At 34.3% G+C, this 27,021-nt stretch overlaps 1 protein-coding gene across 2 annotated transcripts in view; it reads right to left on the reverse strand.

Annotated features, from left to right (window-relative positions):
* LOC149774125 (E3 ubiquitin-protein ligase TRIM45-like) overlaps positions 1-27,021 on the reverse strand; it is a 115,122-nt gene that overhangs the window by 21,765 nt on the left and 66,336 nt on the right. The window contains exons 11-14 of one of the 2 annotated variants that reach the window (XM_089945814.1): positions 26,680-26,703; positions 20,999-21,022; positions 14,494-14,517; positions 14,034-14,048 (exon numbers count right to left, since the gene is read on the reverse strand). In XM_089945814.1, coding sequence (XP_089801940.1) covers positions 14,034-14,048; positions 14,494-14,517; positions 20,999-21,022; positions 26,680-26,703 — 87 coding nt within the window. Of the gene's footprint in view, positions 1-13,961; positions 14,049-14,493; positions 14,518-20,998; positions 21,023-26,679; positions 26,704-27,021 lie in introns of those variants that run through there. The other variant, XM_089945813.1, reaches the window with a different exon arrangement.

Here is a 27,021-nt window from a genome sequence, read left to right on the forward strand (position 1 = left end):
TTGATGTACTGATGTCAGTATGTTAATTATCAGGCAGCTACCTCTCTGCTAATGTTACTTTGATGCATTGATGTCAGTATATGTATTATCAGGCAGCTGCCTCTCTGCTAATGTTACTTTGATGCATTGATGTCAGTATATTTACTATCAGGCAGGTGCCTCTCTGCTAAGGTCAATAAACCATTATGTATATATATATATATATATATATATATATATATATATATATATATATATATATATATATATATATATATATATAATATAGAAAGAGAGAGAGAGAGAGAGAGAGAGAGAGAGAGAGAGAGAAAGTCATTTCCACAACATGATATTTGTACGAATGGTGAGATTTTCAGTGTAGGCTGATTCAGTGGAAATCCCTAACGAGTAGCTGATGCAAGAGGTTTTCATCTACAGGAGTAAAACATCGATCAAATACAGACAGGCAGAAAGAGAGGCAAACTAGAAGTGAATAAAACATTAAAGTACTATTTTAGTACTGGAATTAGACGAATAAAATTATTTTATCGATCAATATGCAATTTGACCGACGTTTGACACGTTTTGTCGGTTAAGGCATTAAAGCCACGTTACACACCGGACATACAGATTTTGGACTTTGTAGTCACTTCCACTGCTGTTGTTCTTCTGCTTTCATCAAGATCTAATTCGTGTCATCATGCGTCAATCAATACACTGTGTCCATATATATAAATCTTCAAATAGTGGTAGGAATATTTTCTCATACAGTAATGTTGATTATTTGTTGCTTTGAATTAGTGGATATTAATAGGAATGTTGCCACACTGAGGAAAATAAAGAATAAATAAATTAGTAAAAAGTATATTAAGAGCTACTACAATGTACCGACTTGGTTATATTGAATTGCGGAGCATACTGACAAATATATAAGCCAAGTCATGATGAAAAAAAAACTTCTTAACTTTGATTTGAGGAGTCTTCTGGTGAATTTAGGGACATAAATGAACAAGTAATTGTTTAAAAATTTATAAAATAACCTAGAGGTACCAGAGGCTGATCAAATGCACAGTGAGCAAACATGCACGATTTAAAAAGTGACGAAGAAAACTAGACCGATAATTGTATACAATTTAAAGACCGGTATACTATATAACTAATGGTGCGAACAATTCTAACAAGTTTTTCTAGAGAAGTTGTTAACGAAAACCTTACTTCACGTGTTTGTGTTGCCCAGAATAGAGTAAACCCCGCTTCACCGTTCCAGTTTCTTACTGATGCGAGAAATATTAGTCAGATAGCTATGCTAAACTATGACAAATGTATTATTGACGATAGTGCATATAAATTTGATTCACGTTTGAATGGCTTAATGCGTGTCAATAAAGCACGTGTCTTGCATAAATTATCAGTTGAATCAAGACGCGAGATTGCTTATCAAGATCACACCAACAAATATGTATGGTTTTCATTAGGAGAAATTCAACAGGAATATAATTTGGTTTTTGTTTGCCTGTAAATCCCGATAACAGAATTCGGGTTATATTCTGCCACACACCCACGTTAATTATTCTAACAAGAAATATATGTCGTAAAAATTTCAAAAAAATTCCAAAAAGTTGTAGATATATTTGTGAATGAGTGTGGTAAGATAATAAAGCTTTGACTAAAATAAATTAATTTGTTGGTTCTCTTCATTTGTCTGGTTAAATGTCTGCATGGTTATTCTATCATTACAGTGTTACAGTTATTAGGATGCATTACAAAGGCGTCCGTATATCTATTCTCACACAGTCTATGAATGTTTATATGCTCGCTTAATCTACATTATTGAGCTTATCTCACCACAATTTTATTTTTTGTACGAACTGTGTTTTTATTACTTATCATAGATTAGATACTAATATAACTAGTATAACTTTTATTACCTCTTAAATTTCATTTTATCTCGCCCAGTACACTGTAAAACGTTATTCGAATCATCTTTAAATTTTTTGCTTGCATGGATTCACATACGTGAATTATTTTTGCCACTTATATAAAATAATAATTACTTTAGAATTGTTATTGTAGCAGCACAATCAGTTTCTTTCGGGCATTCATTATTATTTATGTAATAAAATTCAAAGCTTCAAACAATCAACGCTTTTGTATTAATCAGAACAGAAATGCATGCTATAATTTATTATATCTATGACATTCTTCTCATTATTTAAATACAGTGTTGCATGCCAAGGATTGCCATCTATTTTCTTACCCATTTGAAATATTAGGATGAAACGAGTGTGATACTATTGTCCTCATGCATGTTATCCACTATTAGATTAACATTTTTGAACGTTTTGCTGGATACGCAGTGCTAAAGAATAGATACAACTATATGGATAGCTTATAATTCATCCCTACAGCAATGATATTTTCCAGACAATCATCACCTGATGCTCCACAATAAACTAAATATATTTGTGTAATGTAAGTACACCCCATGACATTTTCAACTATGTCTACATATGTAATGTCATGGAGCACGTTCATCGTTAATGTAAAATCATACCATACACTGAAAGAAATAATACATACACCGTATTGTTGGACGGTTTGTAAAAAACACATAAATACATATGACTATTACAATGCTCTTTGTATTATCGCTTAGGACAATTAATTAATATACTCTCTATTGACTAGTAATATTCTTCGCACTCGCAAATACCAAGCAATTCTTCTTACCAACGCTAAATTGCTACCATTGATATTTACATTTTTGTTCATATTGTCACAGACTTAGCTACATTATATAGCTTTTCGTATGAAAATAACTCCTCCTCTTGATATACGCATAACAATTAAATCCCCTTATGTCTACAAATGTATGCACCACTTTCGTTATTAAAGTACATATATGATTATGCAAAAGATCTAATCCAAGAAATTAGAAAAATACTCTTTATTAAAGATAAACTTGTATTTCGAGTAACTGTCACACCGATTAGCTTTTTGGTCGTTTCATATGTATCTCTTTGCAGACAGCCAAGAATGTCAATCATACTTTTGACATGTTAATGTGTTACTGGTTTAAACTAGCGACATATCTATTGATCTGTTTCATTACTTATTATATCCACCAATCCAGTTTTGAAACAAATCTACCCATATCCTTGAGTTAATTGCAGCTACATAAGAGCCTTGTACTTGAAAAGAGCCGACTGATGTGTTTCGCTAGTGTAAAGACGGTTCATCGAATGAAACAGTCTTGATAATCAATGATAACGGATAAAGTGGTTACCACAGTGATCATCAATTATCAACATGCAAACATATGATAAGCAACGGCAAGAACAAATTTACCATATGTAATAACATCAGCTCGCACAACGAAGACAGAGACTAAGCGTAATATAAAATGAAGTTAACACAACTAACATACAAAAAAAGAGCCTTGGAAAGGTTAACAATTCCTATTAATGCATAATTCTTATATCAAGGATTCATTTAGACAGATGTTCGTAATAGAACATTCATGTGCCATCTGATACATACAACTTATACTTTGCTTTAGCGTCGATAATGATCTTGAATCTTACTTTCGCCGAGTTGATTTATCGTTATAATTTTTCTGACATCAGTAGCACCCTTTAGCAACACAATACATGCTACATCATTTATATGTCTTAACTGATAAAAGCAAACCATAAAGACCCATTTAAACTAGAAAATAGCTTTATGTTCAATTTCTAAATTAATCCCTTTGTCGTTATATTATATAATTTATATTATTGCTATCTATTCTTCGAATTGAAACTTAAAAATGAAAATAACGAGTCTTTCACTATCTTGTCAAAGCAAATTACAGTATATAGTCATAATATGGTTCTAAACAAGCCCTGTATATTGCCTCTGTCTCTTGATCTGTATCGTTCTCGCTTATTTAGCATTTACTTTTTAATTGTCTTAATAAACCCGACATACGCCACTTCTATTTTTATAATCTATGTAGTGTATTATATATTTATTATATTTGCATAACAACAATTTATATATTGTTTTGTTTTTGTAAACATGTACGTTTGGCTCAATAATTATTTTTGGAATGTTTCCTGATTATAAAAAACAAGCATTCTGTAGATTTGATTCAACAATATACATCCCGTATAATGTGGCATAATCACTAAGACTACACACATTATTAAACTCCCCCGTCTCTCTGTCTTTCTCTCTCTGTCTTGCAGTTATATTTGATGCTTATTATTTTAATATGTGCAAGCTTTTTCCCTTATACAATTGCATAATCGCTGTGATTCCATGCTTCATTTATCTGTCTCTCTCTATGTCTATCTCATAGTAAAATGTGACCTTCTTATTGTTTAAAAATGTGAAAGCCGAGTTCGTGTATTGTGGGCAATAACATCAGTGAGGTTTCCGAGAGAATAAAAATGCAATATATGATCAAGGTTTTCTTTTATGTTTGTCTGTTTCTTACTGTCCTGTTTATATTTCTCTGTATAATTTTGATAGAAAGCCTGCTATATAAATCTTCATCAATGCGTTACATATTCGTGTACAGAAATCTTCCACATGAAGTCACACTTTGTAAATATTCCTTTCTACAAATATGTTTTAACTTAAACCTATTTACGGATTCAATATTAATGTCATCTACAGTTAATCTTTTTTTCTTATCCGATATATATTCTGCATGGACAAAGTTTGTATCCCAGTTACCTCAATCACCTAGTTTCCTTGAGTAAGATACACATATTTTATTGACAACACTTAATTTAAACAGTTTGTATATATTACATAATAATGGTCCAGTCTGAAAGTTTTCATTCATTTTCACGACGTCCAATGGAAATACTCACCATTTCCAAGATGAATGGCTTGAAATGAAGACACATGGTTGGAGTTGAATAATTTTTATTTATGACTACCATTGTACGAAATTTAACGGGAATTATTTAATATTTCAAACGTAAGTTCTTTAACTTGGTACTTTTATATAAGAATGTGATTGACGCTACGTTAACATACTATTGGGGTACCTAGTGTCCGAGTGTTCTAAGGGGCTCGCCTTTACCGATCACTGACATCTTATTTCTCTCCGGTTGGATTTGGGCCTCGTGTTGTTAATGTGTTTATATGTCAGAAAGCTTGAAGGTATCTTCGGGTGCGTCGGTGGTTCTTCACGGAATTTTACCGGGTTCTTCCACCACCATATATAATGGCCGCCATGTATGGCTAACACGTGCTGAAAATGGGTTACACCCAAAACAAAATACAACTGCCATAGTAATATATACCATAATAGGGTATATCTACATAGGCTTAACAATAGCGTGAAGTTTTACGTCAACACCTCAAAATGTATATTTTTGGATGTTGAATAAAAACTGTTGCATAATGTGTAGCACCAAATAAAAAGTAGCGTGTTCAATTATATATATATATATATATATATATATATATATATATATATATATATATATATATATATATATATATATATGCTAATAATTTCCAATGCTTTTTGTGTTTAATGCTTTGTGTCAGATATTTACAATTATTATAATAACAATGGATCTCACGTAAAAATGCCCAGTGTAACGCTTCGCAAAGAATGTATCTTAAGCATCGCGTTAGACCTACTGTCACTGATGGTTGCACGAAAATGTGTGTGTGTGTGTGTGTGTGTATGTGTGTATGATTTTGGAGTTTTAACGTAGCTTTGACAATTGTTTAATCATATCGCTACGATGTCTGCAGTGTGACAGTTTATAGTGATGCCTATCACTGGGGCATCATACCGCAGACATGTAGCGTAATGTCCCACCCAGTCACATTATCCTGAAAGCAGGCCCACCAGTGTTAACACTGACCTCCTATTGCTGAACGCCAAGAGAAGCAGCTGTAGGTACCATTTTTTGGCAAGTCCTTGGTACAATTCGGCCGGGATCGAACCCATGACCTTCCGCATCCGAGGCGGACGCTCTAACCACTAAGCCACCTGAGTGGTTTTGCACGGAAGAACATGCCTTGCTAAAAGCGTTGTGTTTAAAGAAAACCACACCGATGTAAGTAAGCGTCCATACACTGAGTATAGGAATCACATGCCAGCACTTTTTAAGGAATATTGTATCATGAATAATAATGATGATTATTTGTTTGATGATGGTGATAATTGGTCTAGGGAATGCCGACTTTCATCAAGACTTTTTTATCTGAAGAAATATGGGACATATATATATATAAGGTTGATTACTCTGAAATGTACCAAGGAAATGCGTGTGTGGGCTTGATAAAATGTATTTTGCATTTAAAAATGTATCATATTTTAGGGGAGATAAACATTTATATCCTCTTTGATGGAATTTGCATGCGACCTAGCCAATCCATCTGTTAAATGTACGGACTTGGATGTAAATATTCCGCCAAAGTGACCATAGTTAAGGTTATTTCTCTTAGTCACACTATGTGATGTTTGGTGTTTCTTTTGGATGTATAAGACTAGGACGCGACTTTGTATTTAGTGTCCTAGTTCATGAAAAATATTATGCTTTCTGGTGCGTACATTGGATTTGATGTGAACTTTTAGGTCCTAAATTTTATCAACAACTTCATTAATTTTTTAAATATCATATACAGTTTCGAATATGGTGCAATATCCTGTGTTTGGAAAGGTAAACTGCATCATGTCGGCACGAATAAGGCTGCGGTTTTGTAAGACGAACAAACTAGACTATCACTATCTCTAGGCAAGATAGAAAGGGATTTCACCTACAAGTGTGTATCATGATGAACCTAAACATTTCATCCAAAAATCAAATTGAAACTCAATGAGTTTCTCTTAATATGTTGTCCTTAAAATGTACCATTATGCAATATAATCGTTTTAAAACTGGTTGGCAACTATAGCTAGAAGCATCGAGAGTAGGATCAATACTTCGAAAATGCCCTATTACGGAATTTGTTTGTTTTGAAACATATTGGAGAAATGTATAATCTGGATGAAACTGATAAACATTTTTTCACTCTACGAGATCTATGCTGGCCTGTAAATAAGCAAAAAAATATCATCTTTGACCTCAACAAAATTGAATTTAAATGATTTAATCACTTGCAAGTTAATAATATATTCTTTTGAATAATCTGTTTTACAAACAAACAAGCATGGTCATTGTTAAACGCAAACATAATATAGCTTGGTTTATATAGCTTAGAGATCATTTCCCTATAAACTGTTATTCAATATTGATAGACTGAACAGCCCCAAAATGATACTGCATGAAGGTAATACTCAAAATGATGAACAGAAACGTCCTTTATAATCAGGTAAAATAAAACTGATTGTTCTAAATAATCGATATGAATATATTAAAACGTATGTGCACTTCTAACGATTTTGAGGGAAACTATTTGAAACAAGACAGAAGAAGTAATAGCCTTTGCAGACATTACTATGACATAGGAAGGACAATATATAGCCTACCCCATATTGTAATACTGTCAAAGTTGTTCATATAATAAGCCTTGTCCCTCATCTCCTAATGATTTTAAGAAGAATGTCAATGACTAATGTTGCCCCCAGAATTTACTACCTCTTGTATGATGGAGATCAAAATGGAACCAAACGGACTTACCTACAAACTAAGCTTCGAAGAAAGAGAAAAAAGAAAGAATAACCAAATCAGCAAACGATTTGGGGTTTGAATTTCTTAAACGTAGATTTGCTATATTATAAAACATTTAAATTAATGAAGTAAAAGCTCTCATTCTGTAACTTTCGGGAACCGGGTGACCGACTCGTCCAAAGCGCTCGCCTTCTCGATCATTGACATTTCACTTCTGCCCTCTTGGGTTCGAGTTTCGCACTAGGCCAATCTAGATATGTGAGAAAGCTACCAGTAGTTTCATGTGGGTAGGAGCTTCTTGCTGGAGTTTCTACCTCCACCACATATACTGGCAGCCATATATTTCCTATCGTGTACCGAGAAATGGCATTAAGCATCAAAACAAGAATAACATCTTTAAGTTTCCTTATATACCACTAGCTCATATCAATAACTAAAAGGGCAATGTTACAGTGTAAACTCTGAATGAGGGCACAGGGTGCGTTTAGTGTTTTTAAGAACACCTAGTTCAAGTATTTTGACAAAGTTTATTATTTTCACATGCAAGCAGGTCATTTGTAACTGATGGCAACTGTCAATGTTGTGTATATCTTTTTGATAGAGAGAGATAGAGAGAGAAAGATAGAGTAAATTCACCTGGCTAATAAACATGGGAATCATCTTCGCAGATGTATTGACTTTGTAAGCAGCTAACTAGTAAATGGCAGTCTTCATATTTAAAGTTGTATAATGTATTACAATTCTATAATGCAAGCCTTCCTTATTTTTGATTTACTAGGAAAAATGGATATACTACAGACAGTAATATATTTGATATCCTAAAGAAGTTATTACACGTTATCCTTTTTAATGTTAACTATCACACACTACAACTTAAAGAGTTATCTCTTTAAAGATTTCTCTTTACCATAATCGGACCATCGTAACTCTGTCATGACCCAGTTCAAGTGGAACAAATTCCACTCTAAGCTATGCATATCTGTGTGTTGATGTATATGTTAATTTAATTATATCTTAATGGGATATACTATAATTGAGTTAGTTTGGGTTATATTATATTTCCCACCCAGAAGCAAAGTCGAGAGTGTGGGGTAATTATCTTGTTCAAGTCAAATTATGTATTTTTAATTCCTTCATTCTGCCTGTCTTTTCTGTTCTCACTCTACCATCTTCACATAGCACTACGTTTTATTCTTCTTTTTTTAGAACATCACATTATACTTGTCTTTATGTTTGGTACATTATGCAATTCATTTCATTATTTGCAAATAGGAGCTATGTACAAGTTCAAACGTTGTATTATTCCTTTTCAAATCATCCAGCTAAACTAATTAAAAATAACTTTGGAATAATGTTGCTTGATTATAATATCAACTGTCAATCTGTAAGTAGGATTTATCAACGTAAATTTACAGCGTACAATATCATATTCACTAATTAGTTGTACGGAACCACTTATATATCTTTATCTCTCTTTATCTATTGATTGGATTATTAACAGCTCTATAATGGTTAAAAATGTGAAAAATAAGTGTATTTGTTCTGCTGCAAGTTTACCGACAAAGGTATTCAGCTTCAAAGGTCCAGACACATTTCGATGGCAACAAGTAATAGCACAATTGTTTTCACCACTATTACCAATATTATCATGACTCTTCAAAATGAGAAAGATTGGAGAAGCAACTGCAAGAACAAAACGCTAAGATCTCAACAACAAGAGCTCCCACGACAAAAAAAGGGATAAAAGTCATAAAAACAAAGTTACCGCAACTAACATAAAATAAGGGCTCAGAACTGTTATCAATTCATATTAATGTCGAGTTATAATCTGAAGGATACAAGTAAATATTTGTTGCATAGAGATAAACAAGTGTATCAGGAAGGATGATGGAACAAAGCGGATTCAGGCGAGACACGCAAACCTTTTAAAACTTTGGCTAGTATGAAGGATCAGATTTTGAAAAGGTTTCATAGAAAGGTCATTAGACACCAGTTATCTGTGCATGTTTATAATATGAGAAATATGTCGATGGTGACAATAGCCGCTATTATCGAATTTAGAGAAATGAACATTTTATAACATACGTAAATTATGGTTCAGCAATCAATGATCTTTGCTGCACTTTATCAAAATTATTTATTTTGGCCGTCAAATATCTGACCATACGTATCGGCAAATGACATGGAACGTAAAAGGGGCAACCTACGATTCACCGTAAATCAACTGATTATTAAACGGTGTAGACATTACAGTAACTCAATGGGTAATATATTATACAAGGAGAGCTTAATTTCCCGCACAGCATAAATCCCGTGATTAAATCCTTTCACATTCGAGTAATAGGCTAACAGTGAAATTTGAAGAAGACTAAGGGACATGGAGTTCTGGGGATAGCAATCACATACTGAAAGTCCATGTGCGTTATTATTGTGTCGGGAGCTCGTAAAAATCGAACGTTAGATGTAGTTGTAAAATCTAAATATAAATGTAAATAGTATGCATCAGGAACCATGTTGCCAGTATCTACTTACTAGTTTAGCAAGCCACTTCAAAACAATGAAAGAATTGAAACAATGTTGTATAAGTTTTGCCTCGAAACCATCTAAATCTCTGACAGACCATATTGCATTGCAAAAATAAGTTTGTTTTAGTGGTTAAGGCCAATATCTCTATGAATAGTTGAAGTTATCATGTTGTTGTCGTTTGTGCAAATCACGACAAGGCATGGGGTATATAACAACATATGTAAAATGGAAGGGAACATCGACAAGACAGATGAGTGAGTAATTAGAAGAAAAAAAACAATAGGCTCCAAACTTTTAAAGTTACTGCATATGGTTGAACGAGCGACGAATGTCGTTATTGGAGTTGTTTTTGATAGCATGATGAACAGACTGGAGGACGAGACATCTACGTTTCTGTCCGTAACATGAGTTTCTTCGTATGGTAATCCGTTTTCTGAACAACTAACCGTAAAAAAATGTGTTCATGACGAAACGCAGTAGATACGTAGAAAATGGAACTCGTCTGGTGCTCACAAGGCTGGGAATATCGGTCACTCACGAATTATAAGAATGTTAAACAATTGTTGCAGACGAAGTAGTGAAAATATAAAATGTATGACATAGTACAGTGTAGTAAGCTTGAGAAAACTGCAGAGTGTTCTAAACTCAGTGAGATTGTTTTCATGGAAGGAAATATTTAAACAGGATTGCATTTCTGAAATTTTAGCAAACGGAATAATAGTTATATGCGACCTCAACTCTCAACTCTCTTGGAGAGTTATGGGCAAGACGATTTATCTAGTTGTCATTACATGACGATACTTATCCGTATGACAATAATCCTAGCATCGGTTTGAAGCAAAGAAAGATACCTAATTTGATAAATTATTAAGCAAAGTCATGCTAAAGAAGGACTCCGCTCTGAATTAGATCCCTCAATAAAGTTCGGAGGAAGAAGAAATTAGATATTAATTATAAGCAGGATATAACTATAGCTCCAGTGTTTCAAACAGTCGTATGACAATATATACAATAGTATTTCTATCGTTTTTTTTTCAGAACAGATCTCTTTCCAACATCCATTATAACTGTTTTAGAAACCACTCCGTTAGTAGAACTACAGCTACCTGTATCAAGAAAACGATATGATATTATATGGATAGAGATATCGATGTATACGTTACATGTCTTGTTAATTTTACCACATGCTATGCAGTTGGCACTGTTATTTAATGTACAAGATGTTAAGACTTGGAATACGATAAATAACATTTCGCATCATGAAAGACTCGTTCGAGAGCGCGACATTTGTTTTTATTTTGTAGAAAACAGCTGATCATAATAAACATATCTTACCAAACTTTAACAGATCTTGATCGTATTAACATATAATGTGATCACTGAATTGAACCATTCCTTGTGTGGTCTATAACATTGCTGGTGTCCACGTGTATTGCTTCTTTTACATGACGAAATCACTAAAATGGTTCCTTCGCATCATTCGATATAACAGTTACTTGGGAAAAGATCTAAGTACGCAAAAAGTTGAAGACATATATAACGCCGCAAAGACTCTGTTTTGAATTAATTAACAAAAGAATGTATACTTTCTTCCGCTTTTCTGTTTGACAAATCTCAAAACCATCCATTTTAAACTAAGTAGTATCCTGGCGTTCCTCTAACACACAACTTAAAACCATATAACGCTGGAGAAGGAGCACGTGACGGGAGAAAACTACTGTTAAAGTCATTTTTATTGTATCTATATCACAAACGGCGAAATAAATCCCTTAACAAGTCCTACAATTTGGAAAAATAAGTATTCTACCATCTGTTCTATTCAAATGTGTAACATGGTAGCACACACTCAATGACAGAAAAACCGTGTTATGTAATATAAATGCAGCCAAACATATACAGATAAGGCGAAAGTATCCCTTTTCAACAGAATATGAACGGGTAAGGAGTGACATATATCTGAAAAAGTATGCTTACTACGTTTACCTGTCTATATCAGTATTTAAAAGACTCTTTAAATCAGTAAGGATAGAATAAGTCATTTACAAAATTGCTAAGAATTACGGCACGGACGATATCATTTCAGACATGTAGCAAGAACATAAAAAATCGTTTGGAATCGACACATTAGTTATGCTATTCCTTAGTTATGCTGTTGAATGTCAAGAATGAACAATCTGGAGAGAAAATGTTGAATTAATGGTTAATGGAACTAACTTCAGATATATTCATTCGGATTTAACGATATGTAACATGTGGTTTTCTTTGAACTATTGACACTGAGTGAATGGCCTCTGTCTGAAGTAGTGAAAACTATTTGTGCATCGCGTATCTAATTATATATTGTGTTAATATATGGAAAAGAGAGTGACGACAGAGTGAACCACCTTTTTTTAGGCTACGAGAAGCTACTTGTAGAAGGCAATGATTTATTTGAGAGACTGATTGACACTTTAAAGGTGTGAGATGCAATTTATTGTTGTTTCAATCAAGAAAGTGATAGAGATACTTCCTATAAGCAGTGTTGACTGTTTGTTTTATATCAATGACGATGTATGTAATAGATTAATGTTGGTGAAGGTAGGTGGTATAGCTTCCTTATGCAATAAAATGCATCCCCTAATTAGGTCTAACAGCTCGTACCATAGCAATGACATAATCAGTATATTATCGTTTTATGAAACCAAATCTGTAAAGACCAATTATAAAACTTGGCAAATCTTTTTGAATAACAACCTATTGATATGTAATGCCCTTTATTTCTTATATAGTAATTACTGCCACATACAAACACTTTTTTATTTACCTGGTGCTTGATCCTGGTTACATTTACTTTAGTTACAATTTTGTGGCTTTATTAATTTTGTCACTGTTCCATTTCTCTATTGTTTCTTTAATAGTACATGTTTATTTGTCCCAAGACTAATCCGCTTCTTGCAAAGTATCTATTATTTAAGAACAGTGATCGTATCAGAAACTAAATCTCACTGATAAGTAGCCACATTTATCTCTAAACAAGAACGACACATACTGCTACAACCCGTACACATTTTGTCATGAAGCAAGAAATACACAAACTGCTACATCAGTATACATTTTCCTTTCTGTTTATCCCAAATGTGCTTGAGATGATTAAGTGTAAAGTAAAGAAGATTAATACTATCAAACATATTCCAAGCTTACAAAGTACATATTCCTTGCTTACCACCAGGTTTCACATGTACGTACATTATGTATGGTACAATTACTAATTTCATGTAAATGTCTATATAATTCTCAGAGAAGCTAAATGTAAACAGAGCCTATATATCTACAGACACAGTTGTTATGGTGATACATAAGCATTATTCCAATTTATTAAAAAATAACACCATATATCCGTCTCTACAACACAAACATGATGTAAACATAATCAATGATAGGTAGTCAATATACCCTTGAGGAAGATGAAATCAAGTAAAACAACGAAGGTTTTACCAGGCAAATGTATGGGGAATGCATCATTATGCAAAGATTAGTTCATAATTACTTAGCAATAATGACGAACGTCTGGTCGTTACCTTGCCAATGAGCATACCTTCGTTATAATCTTCACTGTCCACTATGTATTTCTTATTTGTTATAATAGTGTACTCCTTTATTACTCTGCAGAATATTTATACCCGTATAATGACACGAATCCTGTGATATTGAATCATATAAAAGAAAACTTCGATAGACGCTGTAGAAAAACCTTTAGTAGACTCTAATGTAACCTACAATATTTTTATGATCATCTGATACTCCAAATACTTAAATTACATGATAAATGAATTGATGGCTTTGCTATCAGTGGTCAAATAACATTTAAATTCGAGTAATATGTATCATGTAATGCATGTGCGTGCACATTTTAGTACTTACCCATCCTGACGAGAGCTAAAAAACACAATAAACCTGATATTAGAAACTGTGAAATAGACTTTCGGTGGTGTAGCATGAACAAAACTCTAAATAAAGGACGCGCCTTCAATTGGGTTTCTCATATTTGTATTAAACAATTACGTCTCCCTTTCTCGGTAGAGAAAATAAACCTGTATTAAGAATGTCTTAATGTACAGTATGAGTCAAAAAGAGGATAATCTCATTATGCGGAAATCTAAAGCATTTATAAAACCTGGTGTAATCTGAAATAATGTTATTGAAATTTCATCCAAAATATGCAAAAGGTGCATGATAATAAAACGGTAACTATACTTTATAGTAAAGCATAACTTAAACTTTAACGAATACCTATTTTGATGCATGTACGCGTCTTGCGAACCATATAAAATACATAACTTGTTCATAGTAGACTGAGGGGACATATATTTTTTATACTTACAAATGCATCAATCTGCTTTTCTTCCTGAAAAAAATATAACAAAGATGATACTAGAAACAAACGTTGCTATTTGGTCTCAAAAATGGGACGTACAAGTACAACTGTCACTACCTTAGCTGAGTATTCCACAATAGTTGCCGTTTAACGTAATCTACTAGACAGGCTGTGTCATGTGCAAATATCCGTATTTGAACGTTTTTCTTTGTCTTTATTCAGAAAAGTTAAAAAAGGAGCCGCAATAATTTGCGCTACATAAAATAGGCGTAACTGTATAGGTACAACCGACGTACTTAATCATACAGATACCAACAAACAAACATATTTATAAGTTCTCATTTTCCTATTCAAAAATATAACTTCCTGATGTGTCTGATATAATGGCGCATGGTTAAGTCGCATTAGAACAATTAACCCTTCTATCAATCACATATAGATGTCAATCAGATGGCTATTTGTTTGCAATTTGTTTTCGCATCGACAGGTGTTATCAATACAGTTTATCCGAAGAAGAATAAAATGACGAAAATTGCTTTGAGTTATCAATCATGTAGAAGGCGAACGTACTAGTATATGAGTCTAAGTGTGATAAAATTGTATAACTCATAAAAAATGAATTGCATGTCGACTGATGTTGTTTGACTTCATTTCCTATAACAATGAAAACTCATTGATCCCAATCAACATTACCCTCGGCATAGAGATAGACATTGCTTATTAAAAAAAAATCAGCTTCTCGATGTCAATTTTTAAATGATTGGAATTCAACATTTTCTATAAATATAGAACACTTTACCCCGCCATCAAGGACAAAGATTACACCAAAATATAAAAAACACAACAACATGGTTACAATATCAACTCGGGCTGGTGTGGGCTAATTTCCTATTAATAATGTGGAAATATTCATTATCATACGCAATATCGACTAGGTACGTGACGAGTCGTCTGGTCGCAACCATGCTGATGTTAGTCACAATTTTACAGTGCTGACTGAGGAAAATTCCTATTAAAATAGTTCTCAATCAACAGTAACATACCCGATTTTACATAAGGCTTGACGACTTGATCAAGTCTAAGTTATTTAATATTAACGAGGTATAGATGGTAATGGTCTCGTGTGATCCCCAGTTTGATATCTGCATGCATTTCGCGTAATAATATTGATTATTGTATACACCTGGAATTCGGCATTATGGCCGTGTAATGGTATGATCCCTGCGTGAGGGATGAAAGTTGCCTTTCATTGAAACTCTCGTATCCTCATCTTCTCAAATTGTGTCCAAATAGCATCGCATATTTATTTGCCACGGCTGAGTTGTTCACATAAGTTTCTGGAAGCAAGTTATGTCTTTGCAATATTGATTTAACCCAGACTATGTTAGCAGCTTTGGTTTAAACTCGGTGGAGTAATGTTCGTTCCATGATGTGTATTACTTCGCTAAACATATTTCGCTTTCGAATACGCTCCTCGATCACATTCACCTTAGGGCAATAGTCCCTAGCTCCTCCAGAATCCACGAGTCCCAATAACCGAGAACTCGTCCCTTCTGTTTGTGTTATATAGGTAAAGGCAATAACTCTTGTATATTAATCGCCTTGGCGACTACAGGCGGCGCCAGTTTAAACGTTTCAGTAGTGAACTGATCAGATTGTTTACTTCGACTCCCAAAATATACTGGAAATGTGTTCTACTTTTCGTTTCATCTATTCAGCATTTTGTTAATTTTTTATGTATTCAGGACTATATTGCACGTGACATAAATTATTCTTTGAATTTGGATCATAATTATTTGAAATATTTACCTTTGAGGACTAGTGTTCTGACCGTACGTGATAGTTTCAGCGCTACGGTCTCCCACATATGGTTGTTGATCGCAGTGATTTCATTGTACTTATTTTTGAAACAGTTTCCATCCCACTGTAAGCACGAGTCGAAGACATAGCAGTGTTTAATTTATTTTGGGTTGCATTTGATTTTATTTATACCGGTTTATCTTGTCAAGGATGCTACGAAGTCTTCTACACTTTGATCATTCGTGGAAAAAAGTCCGTATCTATCACAGGGGTTGTTCAAATAGCAATGTTTGCATATTGCTTCAGTACATTTCTTGTTATTACATCTGTGTCATCTGTGGGAGCAGGAACATTTTGAATGGCGTTAATCGACAACATTATAGTTCTGCCGGATAGTGGCAACACATTTAGGGTGGATGTTATAAATGACTTTCAGCGGAGAAACTTCAACACACGCACATCTGGAAACAACCGAAATTGGTCTAAACTGCCGGGACAAACAGCTGTGCGTATTTATAATGAGCTGTGTATAATTTGTTTATCAAACTGGTTTTCGAAACTGAAATTATAATCGTTGTGATTATGTTCTTGTTTACATCAATCGGTCAATCTATGGTTCCCCCGTCAGGACTTAGCAACGACATAGTTACGCATTTAACTCAACGGAAAGTTTCCTAAACTTCAATATGGTTTAAAGCATCCTCACGAAATTGTATCGTCAGCTCGATAATAAACCCGGAAAAAATTGTCAGTACAATCATTGGATCAAATGAGGTTTTACACTCAAATGTGGTTCTAACGAGAATATTAAATGAATTGACGACATACGCGAATTCCCTCAACGTGATTTCCTCAAACGTGTCGATTGGTATTTATAATTCCATAGGATCTCTCAAGGTAACTTCTGTCAGTGTCAAGTTAAACATGTTATCATGCAAGAATAAGACTCAACGTGATACTCGACGGAGTAAATATATCCATAAATGTCCAAAGGAAAATGCAGCCAGTGGGTAGCTGGACAGATGTGATCAACGTTGACAGACACAAGTGATATTCCCCCAGCGAAAACCCTTTCGGATGTTGATGCGGATGTAAATAAACTTCTGAAATGCGTTGATACGTCGTAGCGTGATCTTGACTTATTCGATTATGTTTTGACAATTTAATAGTGAGCGATGCCGTGTTGAGAATCGCTGGACAATAAACAAGCGATGCCAATCTTTATTGACAACGCAGAATATGCACAGACGGATATCGCCACGCGAAATAATGAAATGGTTCCTGGGACAATCGCTTCGTATTTTTCCATTATAGAGTCCGACCCTTGTCGACGAGCAGTATCCGAATCGTCATCAAGCTGAATAAATATTAAGCCCCCTACAATCATTTAACAATATGAAGCTGTTTGATCCTCAATGAAATTACTCCAACCGATCTTTAGAAGTACACTCTCCAAATTCTAAAATTCATGAGAGACAGCTCCGGTGGCCTAGTGGTTAGAGCGTCTGCCTTGAATGCGGACGGTCAAGGGTTCGATTCCCGACCGAGTCATACCAAAAACTTACAAAAATAATACTATCAGCCCACTCACTTGGCGTTGAGCATTAAAAGGCTAGTGTTAAGACTGGCAGCCTTGGTGTCAGGATAATGTGACTGGGTCTGACCTCATGCTACATGTCTGCGGCAAGATACCCCAGTAGTAGACATCACTATAAACTGCCACACTGCAGACATCGGAGCGAGATGACTGAAAAATGTTTGAAGCTATGTTAAAAATCCACATCACACACACTCCAACCGCTCAATCGAAAAATACATGTGCATGGACCATTTCTCGTTGGAAGGCGAATGCAACTATAAACCATTAAATACTAAGAGCAGGCTGACGTCCGTCAATCGCACCTCAGAAGCCTGGTTATATTCTAAGTCGTTGTCAACGCGTATGTTCTTTCAGCAGTGTCAAATTAAGTTTGCCTTGTGAGTGTCAAGTTTGACAGACTTCAGCATGGTCCCTGATGGCAACGTCAGTGCTAATATGTATGTTTATTACACTTTAACGAGCATTCTCAACGAATCTAATTTTAATCACTTTTCAGTTTTAATGACAATTGAAATTGTACCTCCACGGTGTTATCCGCTGATATCTCCGCCAAGGCCATTGTCACGGATTAGTGATCATGCAGATGTTACCATTTTGTTATATATTATCATCATCATCGGTTATGTAGCTCCGTTTGTAACTGAGCTTCGTTAACGACCTCGTTGTATCATTTTCATGCAGTACATCCAACTGCTATATCGATGATCAACTTGCTATTAGATTACCAACGTCTATTCTGACATTAAACATTGTCATCTTTGAACATTGTCAACGAATAGATCCATCAGCAGTGACATTAATGTAGAACATCCAATCTGTGAGCACTGTACGAGCATTTCTAGTTACTATTAAAATATGTCCCACAAGGATGGTTCATGTACAGCTGATGGCGGAGCAGGTGCATGTGCTACCCGTGCGTTGGTTGGAGATATGTGGTGACAGGTAATTGGGAAGGTGCCGGTGGTGATGTCGGGGATGGTATTGGTGTTGCTGCTCTCTTTAATGAAGCTAGAATTTATATTACCGTCGCCAGATTAATAAAATTGACTACCTATATTGCCCATGAGATAATGTTGGCACAGGAATGAAATATAATCGGAATACCGCTCCGCAACGGCTTTTATCTGTGATATAACCTTTTGTTGATTTATTATGATGTGGACTTATACATTTTCGATATGTGTCTTCGTTATACGGAATGTATTCTCTACGGGCATTTAAATAATCTCTATTGACGTGTATTTCTTCGAGACCGATGAGACCTTACATATGGTCGATTATTTTCTTAGAACGCGACAGCAATATCGGTTTCGATCCTGACTATTCAAAGTTGCCATATAACCAATGAAGAATATGTTAATTGCAAGTTCCGTAATGCAGATGCCTCTGTGTCGGGTTTCAGTAATTATGTCCAGCCCTGGGGCCCGCTCGGGGTATCACCACTTACATATTTTTCAACGACGTCTTTCTGTAGACGAAATTGATTCATTTTGATGTTTCTAAATTGATCAATGGTGTTTATCTCCGCCATTTTAGAGCTTATTCTACTATTTCTTTCTCAGGTGTAAAGGATAAGAAATAAGAATCTCACAGCTCGGAGCATCAATTGATCCATGTAGAATACCCAGCCGTCCACATGTATTGAAAGGAAAATACAACACACGCGTTATAATTTCTAATAAACTTAGCACGATTGACCAAACTTTACTAATCACGCTAACATTTCCTAACCTGGGTGCATACGACGTTATTGGTCTGGGATCAATACTCTTATTTTCTCAAGGCGACATCAGTCCAGGTCGAGAGGGCACAGATGATCGACAACGACAGACGTCTTGTAGATAACATTTGATAGTCTATCCCCAAAACATTTTACTAAATACAATCCACTGAAGTTATGTACATTTAGTGCGTACGATAATGTATATTTTTTGTGGTTGCACATTGTCCATAATTGAGAGTAGGAAATGGGGCCTACCTGACTAATGCCTAATTTTTTGGTAAACAAGATATTGCATAACTATTTTGTCTGTTTTTTAGATTATGTTTTAGGATAATTATTAAATGTAGGTAAACATATTTACATGGATTTGAGTTCAGGACATTGATATTTCATAGGAAAATGTTTTAATCTGACTCTTGCAGGCATCGTACTAAATTGGAACTTTAAAAAATAACCTTGTTTACAGCTTAGAATGTTCTTGAAATTACTTGCTACCCTCATCAAGGCGGAACAGTTTTTACGGGAAAAACATATTGCCGAATTTAGCGCAGAGCAAACACAAACGACCAACAAGACATTATAGGAGCTAGTTTATTGGAAACACTATGCTGGTACTACTAGCCATTCCGGAAGAACAACGATACTAATATGTTCATTACGTCCATTGTGGTGGCCATATTAGAAATAAGAGTGACATAATTTTCATTTATGGTCAACTAGACACCATAAGACGTTTTATATTGAAAACCACGTGCGTGTCAATATAACTTTTCGTTCAGGAGTATCGATACTAAGATTTTCAACATGGAGATTGTGATGGCCATAATATGGACATCATATTGTCAAAACTTTCATTTAGAATCAACTAGACATAATAAAACGTCTTCTTTTGAAACCACCATTTCAATATGTCTTTTTGTTGAACTATAGAGAGATTTTCAAGATATACGCTGTATCGGCGATATTGGACATCAGAATATCACCAATTTTCATTTTCGATCATTTGGTCGAAAACAGCGTCCTTCTTAACGTATTTATTTAGCAAAGCATTGTCTTTTTGCAAATAAGTAAAAATTTACTTTTTTGAACAAACAAAATAATTGCACTATACACTGAAAAAGGTGAAATGCACTAGGAAAAATGGATGGTTTGTAAATGGTATAGCTATATTGATCATGACATGACAGGAAACGTTTATGCATCTTTTATATCTTTCCAGATCATAAAACATATAATTAATATTAGCAATGTTCGATTAAATACGAGGTAAATTCGAGAAATAGTTTGTTTTTGTTTTAATAAATTCACTAGTCTTAGCAATGAAATAATAGTCGTATGCATTGCATTATTTCGTCTTATTTTGTGAAACCAGGTGTCTCAATACTTACTCTTTCTTTTTTCTTTCTTTCTTCCTGAAATAATATAATAATTTTGATATTAAAATGCAAATGAAATGCTAGTCATTACTTCAAAAGATTAGTCCACAATAGCGTTCATTTAAAATAAATCACTACGCGGACTGTCCCGTATTTAAAAGTACGAATGTTTCAATTCCGTCCAGTCCTTATTTTAATGAGATAAAACAAATTAACGAACCACAAAGTACATACAATACCTCTAAATGTTTAACTAAACCTGCATATTTTGTTACTTAGACACAACATAACAAAGAAATAGACTGATTTGTCAGTGACGAGTATCATCTTCATAATTGGCAGAGTGGGCTGCTTCATAATACAACAAATGCAATGGCATCCAAATCTGTACTTTCTACTGTTTGCGTTTTGTTTCCTTATTTATTTATTTTTGTTCTTTCTCACTCTCACTGAGCCCTCGAACGGCGTATATAATATTAAATTTGCACTTCGCTGAATTTAAATCTGAACAGATTTAAGAAACTCGTAGCGAGTGCTCTGAAAAGTGGCAGGGAGAACGAAGTGTTCAGAATAGAATAAACCTTTCAACGATAGTTCATCTTCTTATTTCTGCAAAAACTGTATATGTCATTAGTTTCTGCTTTCCTCTTTTTGCAAATTCATGATAATTTATTACTTGTTCAATAATCATTCCATAAACACCAACATGTGTAAATATTATTTAATTCTTGCACTGAGAAAAGATACAATGCCGTTTCTGTATGTGTATGTGTGGACATTCTTGAAAGACAAAATAGCAGAATCAGATTCGAAATATGTGACAACTTCATTTCATTCTCTTTTACATGAGACTTCATATCTGAGTGGACAATTATAGTACATAGTACCATTTAAATAACTGATGGCAAATGAGGATAATTAAATTCAAATTCAAGAAAGTACATTAGAGCATTCAACATCCGTTACGTAACCGTTATGAAGTTCCCATTTTGGAGGGTGATATTTATTACAATGATAAAGATTTGTAGGAGTATTCATGCAATATCTTTTGCCCTGTGAGCGAAGTAATTTTGCTATAATCAACATATATAATGCATGCACTTAGATATCACGTTTATATGTTCCACTAGACAGTGAAATAAAGAGTTTTGTCTTGTTGCCCGTATCTCCGTGCGTGTCGGACTGCATCATAATGGTAACAAATGCATTCTTTTTTTCTTGCCAAGTTCTCATATGTTATACGTTTGTCACACAAAGATGCCTAATGCGTGACTGATAATGTATTGTTGTTGTTTTGGGTTTAACGCAATTTCGTGGCACAAGATAGGCAATACATTGCACCTACTATCATTGGTGGAGAACGAATCCGGGAAAAAAAATAACAGACGAGGGCCAGCAATCAACGATAACCTACTGGCAGCTCTCTCATATAACCACATCGGCCAATGCCAAGACTCGAACATTTCGGACAGAGGTCAGATGGTAGTGATCGGTAAAAACAAGCGCTTTAGACCACTTGGTCAACCGCGATTCCTGCATGACAATAAGTAAGATAATAAATCACACAGTCATGCTATCAATAGATTTTTCGGCTCTCAATTTCCTTTGAGATTTGCTGTCATTGTAACCACGTGATATCTCATTTGGATAATTATCTAATATGATAGATTCTATAAACAAAATAGTGGTGAATGGTAGAAGGAGAGCATAATGAACAGACAACATTGTAAAAATTTGCGCGAAGTGTAGATTCTATGTTCACTGTAGGCAGTCAGCCCACTTTCTCCGCTCTTTTCACTACGGATCCCATTGCAATTTTTTCTACATCTAAATTTCAACAGTGTTATAAAGAGGAACTCCGATTAGAATCAAATGGAAATAAAAAGCAAACCAGAACTTTTCACTGCCAATTTAACCAGAATAATAAAAAAAAGTGTGCACCCTTCTTTATAACTTATTACACATGTTTGATTTTACCACTATTATGATGAAATGCAAGTTTAGTCCAATGTACAAACGTGTGAAATATGTCAACATGAATAACAAAATAGAAAACATGGATGAAAAACTCAATACCCATCTTAAATTATGCTTAGTATTTCTGTACGACATATTGGTATTAAAACAAAGAATATTTTTCTTAAACCGTTTTTTTTTTTTTTTTTTTTTTTTGGCTTTCTATATCTTATCATGTCCATAACAGCATGGTAATTGCCATTTGAAAATTTAATCAGACGTATGAAGAAACGGTCTCATTATTTTCGATCGAGACAACACAGGAATTTGCAATTTGTCCTGAACGTTTAGACGCTAAACGAAGGAAAACAACTTCATTGTATAAATGTGTTTCGTACGTCTACTGTTTTAATAAAATCACGAACGTTTATGCACCTGAACGTCTCTTAATGAGTATGCATTACAGTCCATATATATACTTTCTAAACACATAAATCAACCAAACACGAATGTATACATATATGCATAGTGGTGTCGCAATAGTGGGCGCTCTGTATCTCCACAAATGTAAGTGCCTATACGTCTCTCTCTCTCTCTCTCTCTCTCTCTCTCTTTATATGTATAGGTTAATGAATGGGGAAATAGAAACGAGTTGTTTGGATGGAAATAATGCACGACATTGGTGGTGCAGTATATCCATCCGAAAAAAACGAGTTTATATTTTCGCATACAAATGCCATAACATATTTCTTATATGCTCATTTGTTTATTCTTCCTAAGGCTTAATTATCTGAACAAAAATACGCTACACGAAACAAATTAACTGAATGTGTGACGTATTCCAAACTAAATACATAATCGCGCGCTAGACATAACTTTCGAAAGAAAATGGCGTTTTGGTCTACTTAAAATTGAAATTTGGAGTCATATTTCGAATGAATGTGGATTGCAACGTTTCCATTTGATCTGGAATAAATATATTTTGTCCTATTTGTCACTTCTATGACATTTCGTGATTATGGACTGGATTTATGTGCCAGTTCTACATGAAGTACATTAGATTTCAGCGGCGACGGAGCAGCGTGTTGTCATCTGCAAATGTGTTTCTTTTCTGCCATTGAATGTTTGAATTCATAATGTGGGGAAAATATGAAATCATTCAATCTCAATGATCAAAAAGACGCTATGGAATATAATGTTTATTTCATTTTGAGTGCCGTAAGGAGCATGTAATTGCACTTGGAATATAGTCGAAATAACAGTACCACTTCGAAATGCGTAATCAAGCTTGGGAACCCATGACATGGCTCATGGAATTCGGATTTGCAGAACTAAGAAAGTATATTTTGAGGAAATTAAGGATGTACAACTGTAAAACTATAGTGTTTTTGCCATTCTTATTAACAGCTAAAGGAGACATATTATGCCTTGTAATTTGCGTGTTTTTTGAAGGTAACCACCAACTTATGAAATCTGGCGTCTACCGCCAAAATCCAAAACATTGTATGAAAAAGGTAACGCGGAATGTATCAAAGTAGCTGGTAAGTGGCCATCCACGAAACATCTGCTTTATTTCATTCAGAAACAAATTTAATCAACCAAAACGTAAAGCGTCTGCTACACAAGTGTACATTATTTGTTTACAAAGTAGTTCCTAATACACTATTGGGCACACGTGTCCTGCACGTGAGTGCAATATGAAGGTGTGCAATATCGTAAAATACTGAACGATTCTGACGATGTAATGTTAACGTAAAAAAATGAGCATATAATAAATGTGTGTATCACTTCCATATCACATAGACTGTAGAAACCGCAGTATATAGAACTGAAATTATGTTTGAGAAAACTTAGAGGAGGACATTATATAATCTGAAACTTATTTAGATGTATTTATGAGAAGAATTAGAGTGTGTCATAATATCAAGGACAATATGTAGATTTAGTGATATATGAATCAGCGAATGTTGCATTGCGTAGACGTGATGAAGGTGAATAGTGAATTGGAAAACAAGTAACATTGTTTGACCATATTAGAAAACTCGATCAGTAATTAAATTAACACTTTATATGCAAGCAACAGACTGATAGGTTAGTAAAATTCAGCAGCAGGATAAAGCAGCACTCTACACTCGGAGTAAGAACACTTTTGCAAGATGATTTATAAGCTAAAGATAAGGTACCTGATTGCAAAAGATCAGAACATTTTTTGCGTCCCTTAATATCTTAATGGGGATACGCTTGGCAGAATCAGCAATAAATGATATAGAACTTATCGAAATGAATGATCCATACGTATCCAAAATAAAATCAGATAGAGGTTTGGTACCCAACTAGTGCATTGCTTTCAGTGAAAAACCGTGACTATGATATCTTTGAAATCAAACCATTTGGAATAGCTACTGACTTTATTATATTTTTTGTTTTCAAACCTACAGCAGTCCTAAATGACGTGCCATTTCTTTAAAATTAATGTGTATTTAGGAAAAGATAAGGATTTCTCATCAGTCTTATAAGAAGCTTATTTTTCCATTGAACACTGGAAGGGAAGCAAAAGCAACAATTATTAAAAGTTCAACAAACACTTTATAATAGGTAGTGAACATTTAAGAGATACTTACATTAGTATGAATTAAATCCCAAATAATACTAAATGCTCTATCACAAATATACAATACAGAATGTTCCGTAATCAACTTCAATAGTCTTGAATGATATGATATCCCGAGAGTCTTGAAATTCCTAACGTACCAAAAGTAATGAATGGCCTGATGCACCACAATATTACAATCCAAGCGCTCTTTGAATTATTTCTCAGTAGTCCCTAGCTAGTTTCTTTAGTCGAAACCTTCAATGAGTACCTTGTATTTGCACTGAATAATTTAAATAAATAATTAGTTTAGAATGTTATATGAACACAGTAGTAAATTCTGATTCACAAACATATATATGAATAGGCATTTAAAATTGCTTTAACGTAACCTCCGTTTACATATTTATGCCGATGCTTTGCAGCAATAGATTGTTCTGGACAACAAAACTTCTGATAGAAAATTCCACTAAGTCTTGAACTCAGTTTGGAATAAGCTTCTTGTTTACTAGTTATAATCATGGCAAACCTTAATCACAATCAGGGCCAAAATCAGGAACCTATATGAATTAAATACACATAAGAGCATGATAATAAAAATCCGTAGTTTAATATGACCATATGTTTAGCAGGAGAAGCGACCAACATAGTTTACCACTGCATCAGCCATGTTGGATGTCCAAACAGCACCATGTTCACCAGGGATCAATTAGCTCAAATGATAAATGTGTTTACAAAGTTTCGTCTAAGTTCTTTAGGAAAGGTATCCATGACAAACTTGAAATATGGGATAGACCACCAGAGGCAAAGAATACATTTTTACTCCTTCTGATAGGTTTTCTTCGCTATGTCTGAAATTGACCATGCAAAATAAAAAATAAGTGGAGACATTGCATTTTGTTATTAGCATGGACCTAGAGACGTTACTACAGTGTACACGACACAGCATTTATTATGTACGATATATAGTTCAGCATGTATTATTTGCGATGCATAGTTGAGTAGAAGTTTGACCATGAATGTAATGAACCTTTAAAAGTAGATAGCCCAATGTGACCTGACAAAGTGTCATTATATGTTACGTGTAAAGAGTGAAAAAGTAAAAAGTGTGTACCTATTGGATTAAATCACGGATATTAATACTCACTCGTTCTTTTCTCGCTCTTTCTTCCTGAAAGTATAAAATAAATGTGATATTAGACATGGTGAGGGTGCACATATTTGCAAATGCATTACCTGAACAGATAAATAAGCAATAAAAAAGAAAAAACACTGTCGGGATTTTCTCGTATTTTAGAATCTGAATTTTAACTTTTCTTTCCTTATTGTATCATGATTTGTTAAACGAATAACGCGCTGCACAGATTGCTGCCATGCATTGCATCTAGTTGTTTAGGTAAAATGTGGTTATTAAAATATAACCACAAAGTATAAACGCATGATAGTCTCGCTAAGAGCATGTGGTACAATCTTTAAACTATATATTGTA

Source organism: Sinohyriopsis cumingii, unplaced genomic scaffold (genome assembly GCF_028554795.1).
Source record: "Sinohyriopsis cumingii isolate HCF-2022 unplaced genomic scaffold, ASM2855479v2 utg000426l, whole genome shotgun sequence".
Classification (NCBI taxonomy): Eukaryota; Metazoa; Mollusca; class Bivalvia; order Unionida; family Unionidae; genus Sinohyriopsis; species Sinohyriopsis cumingii.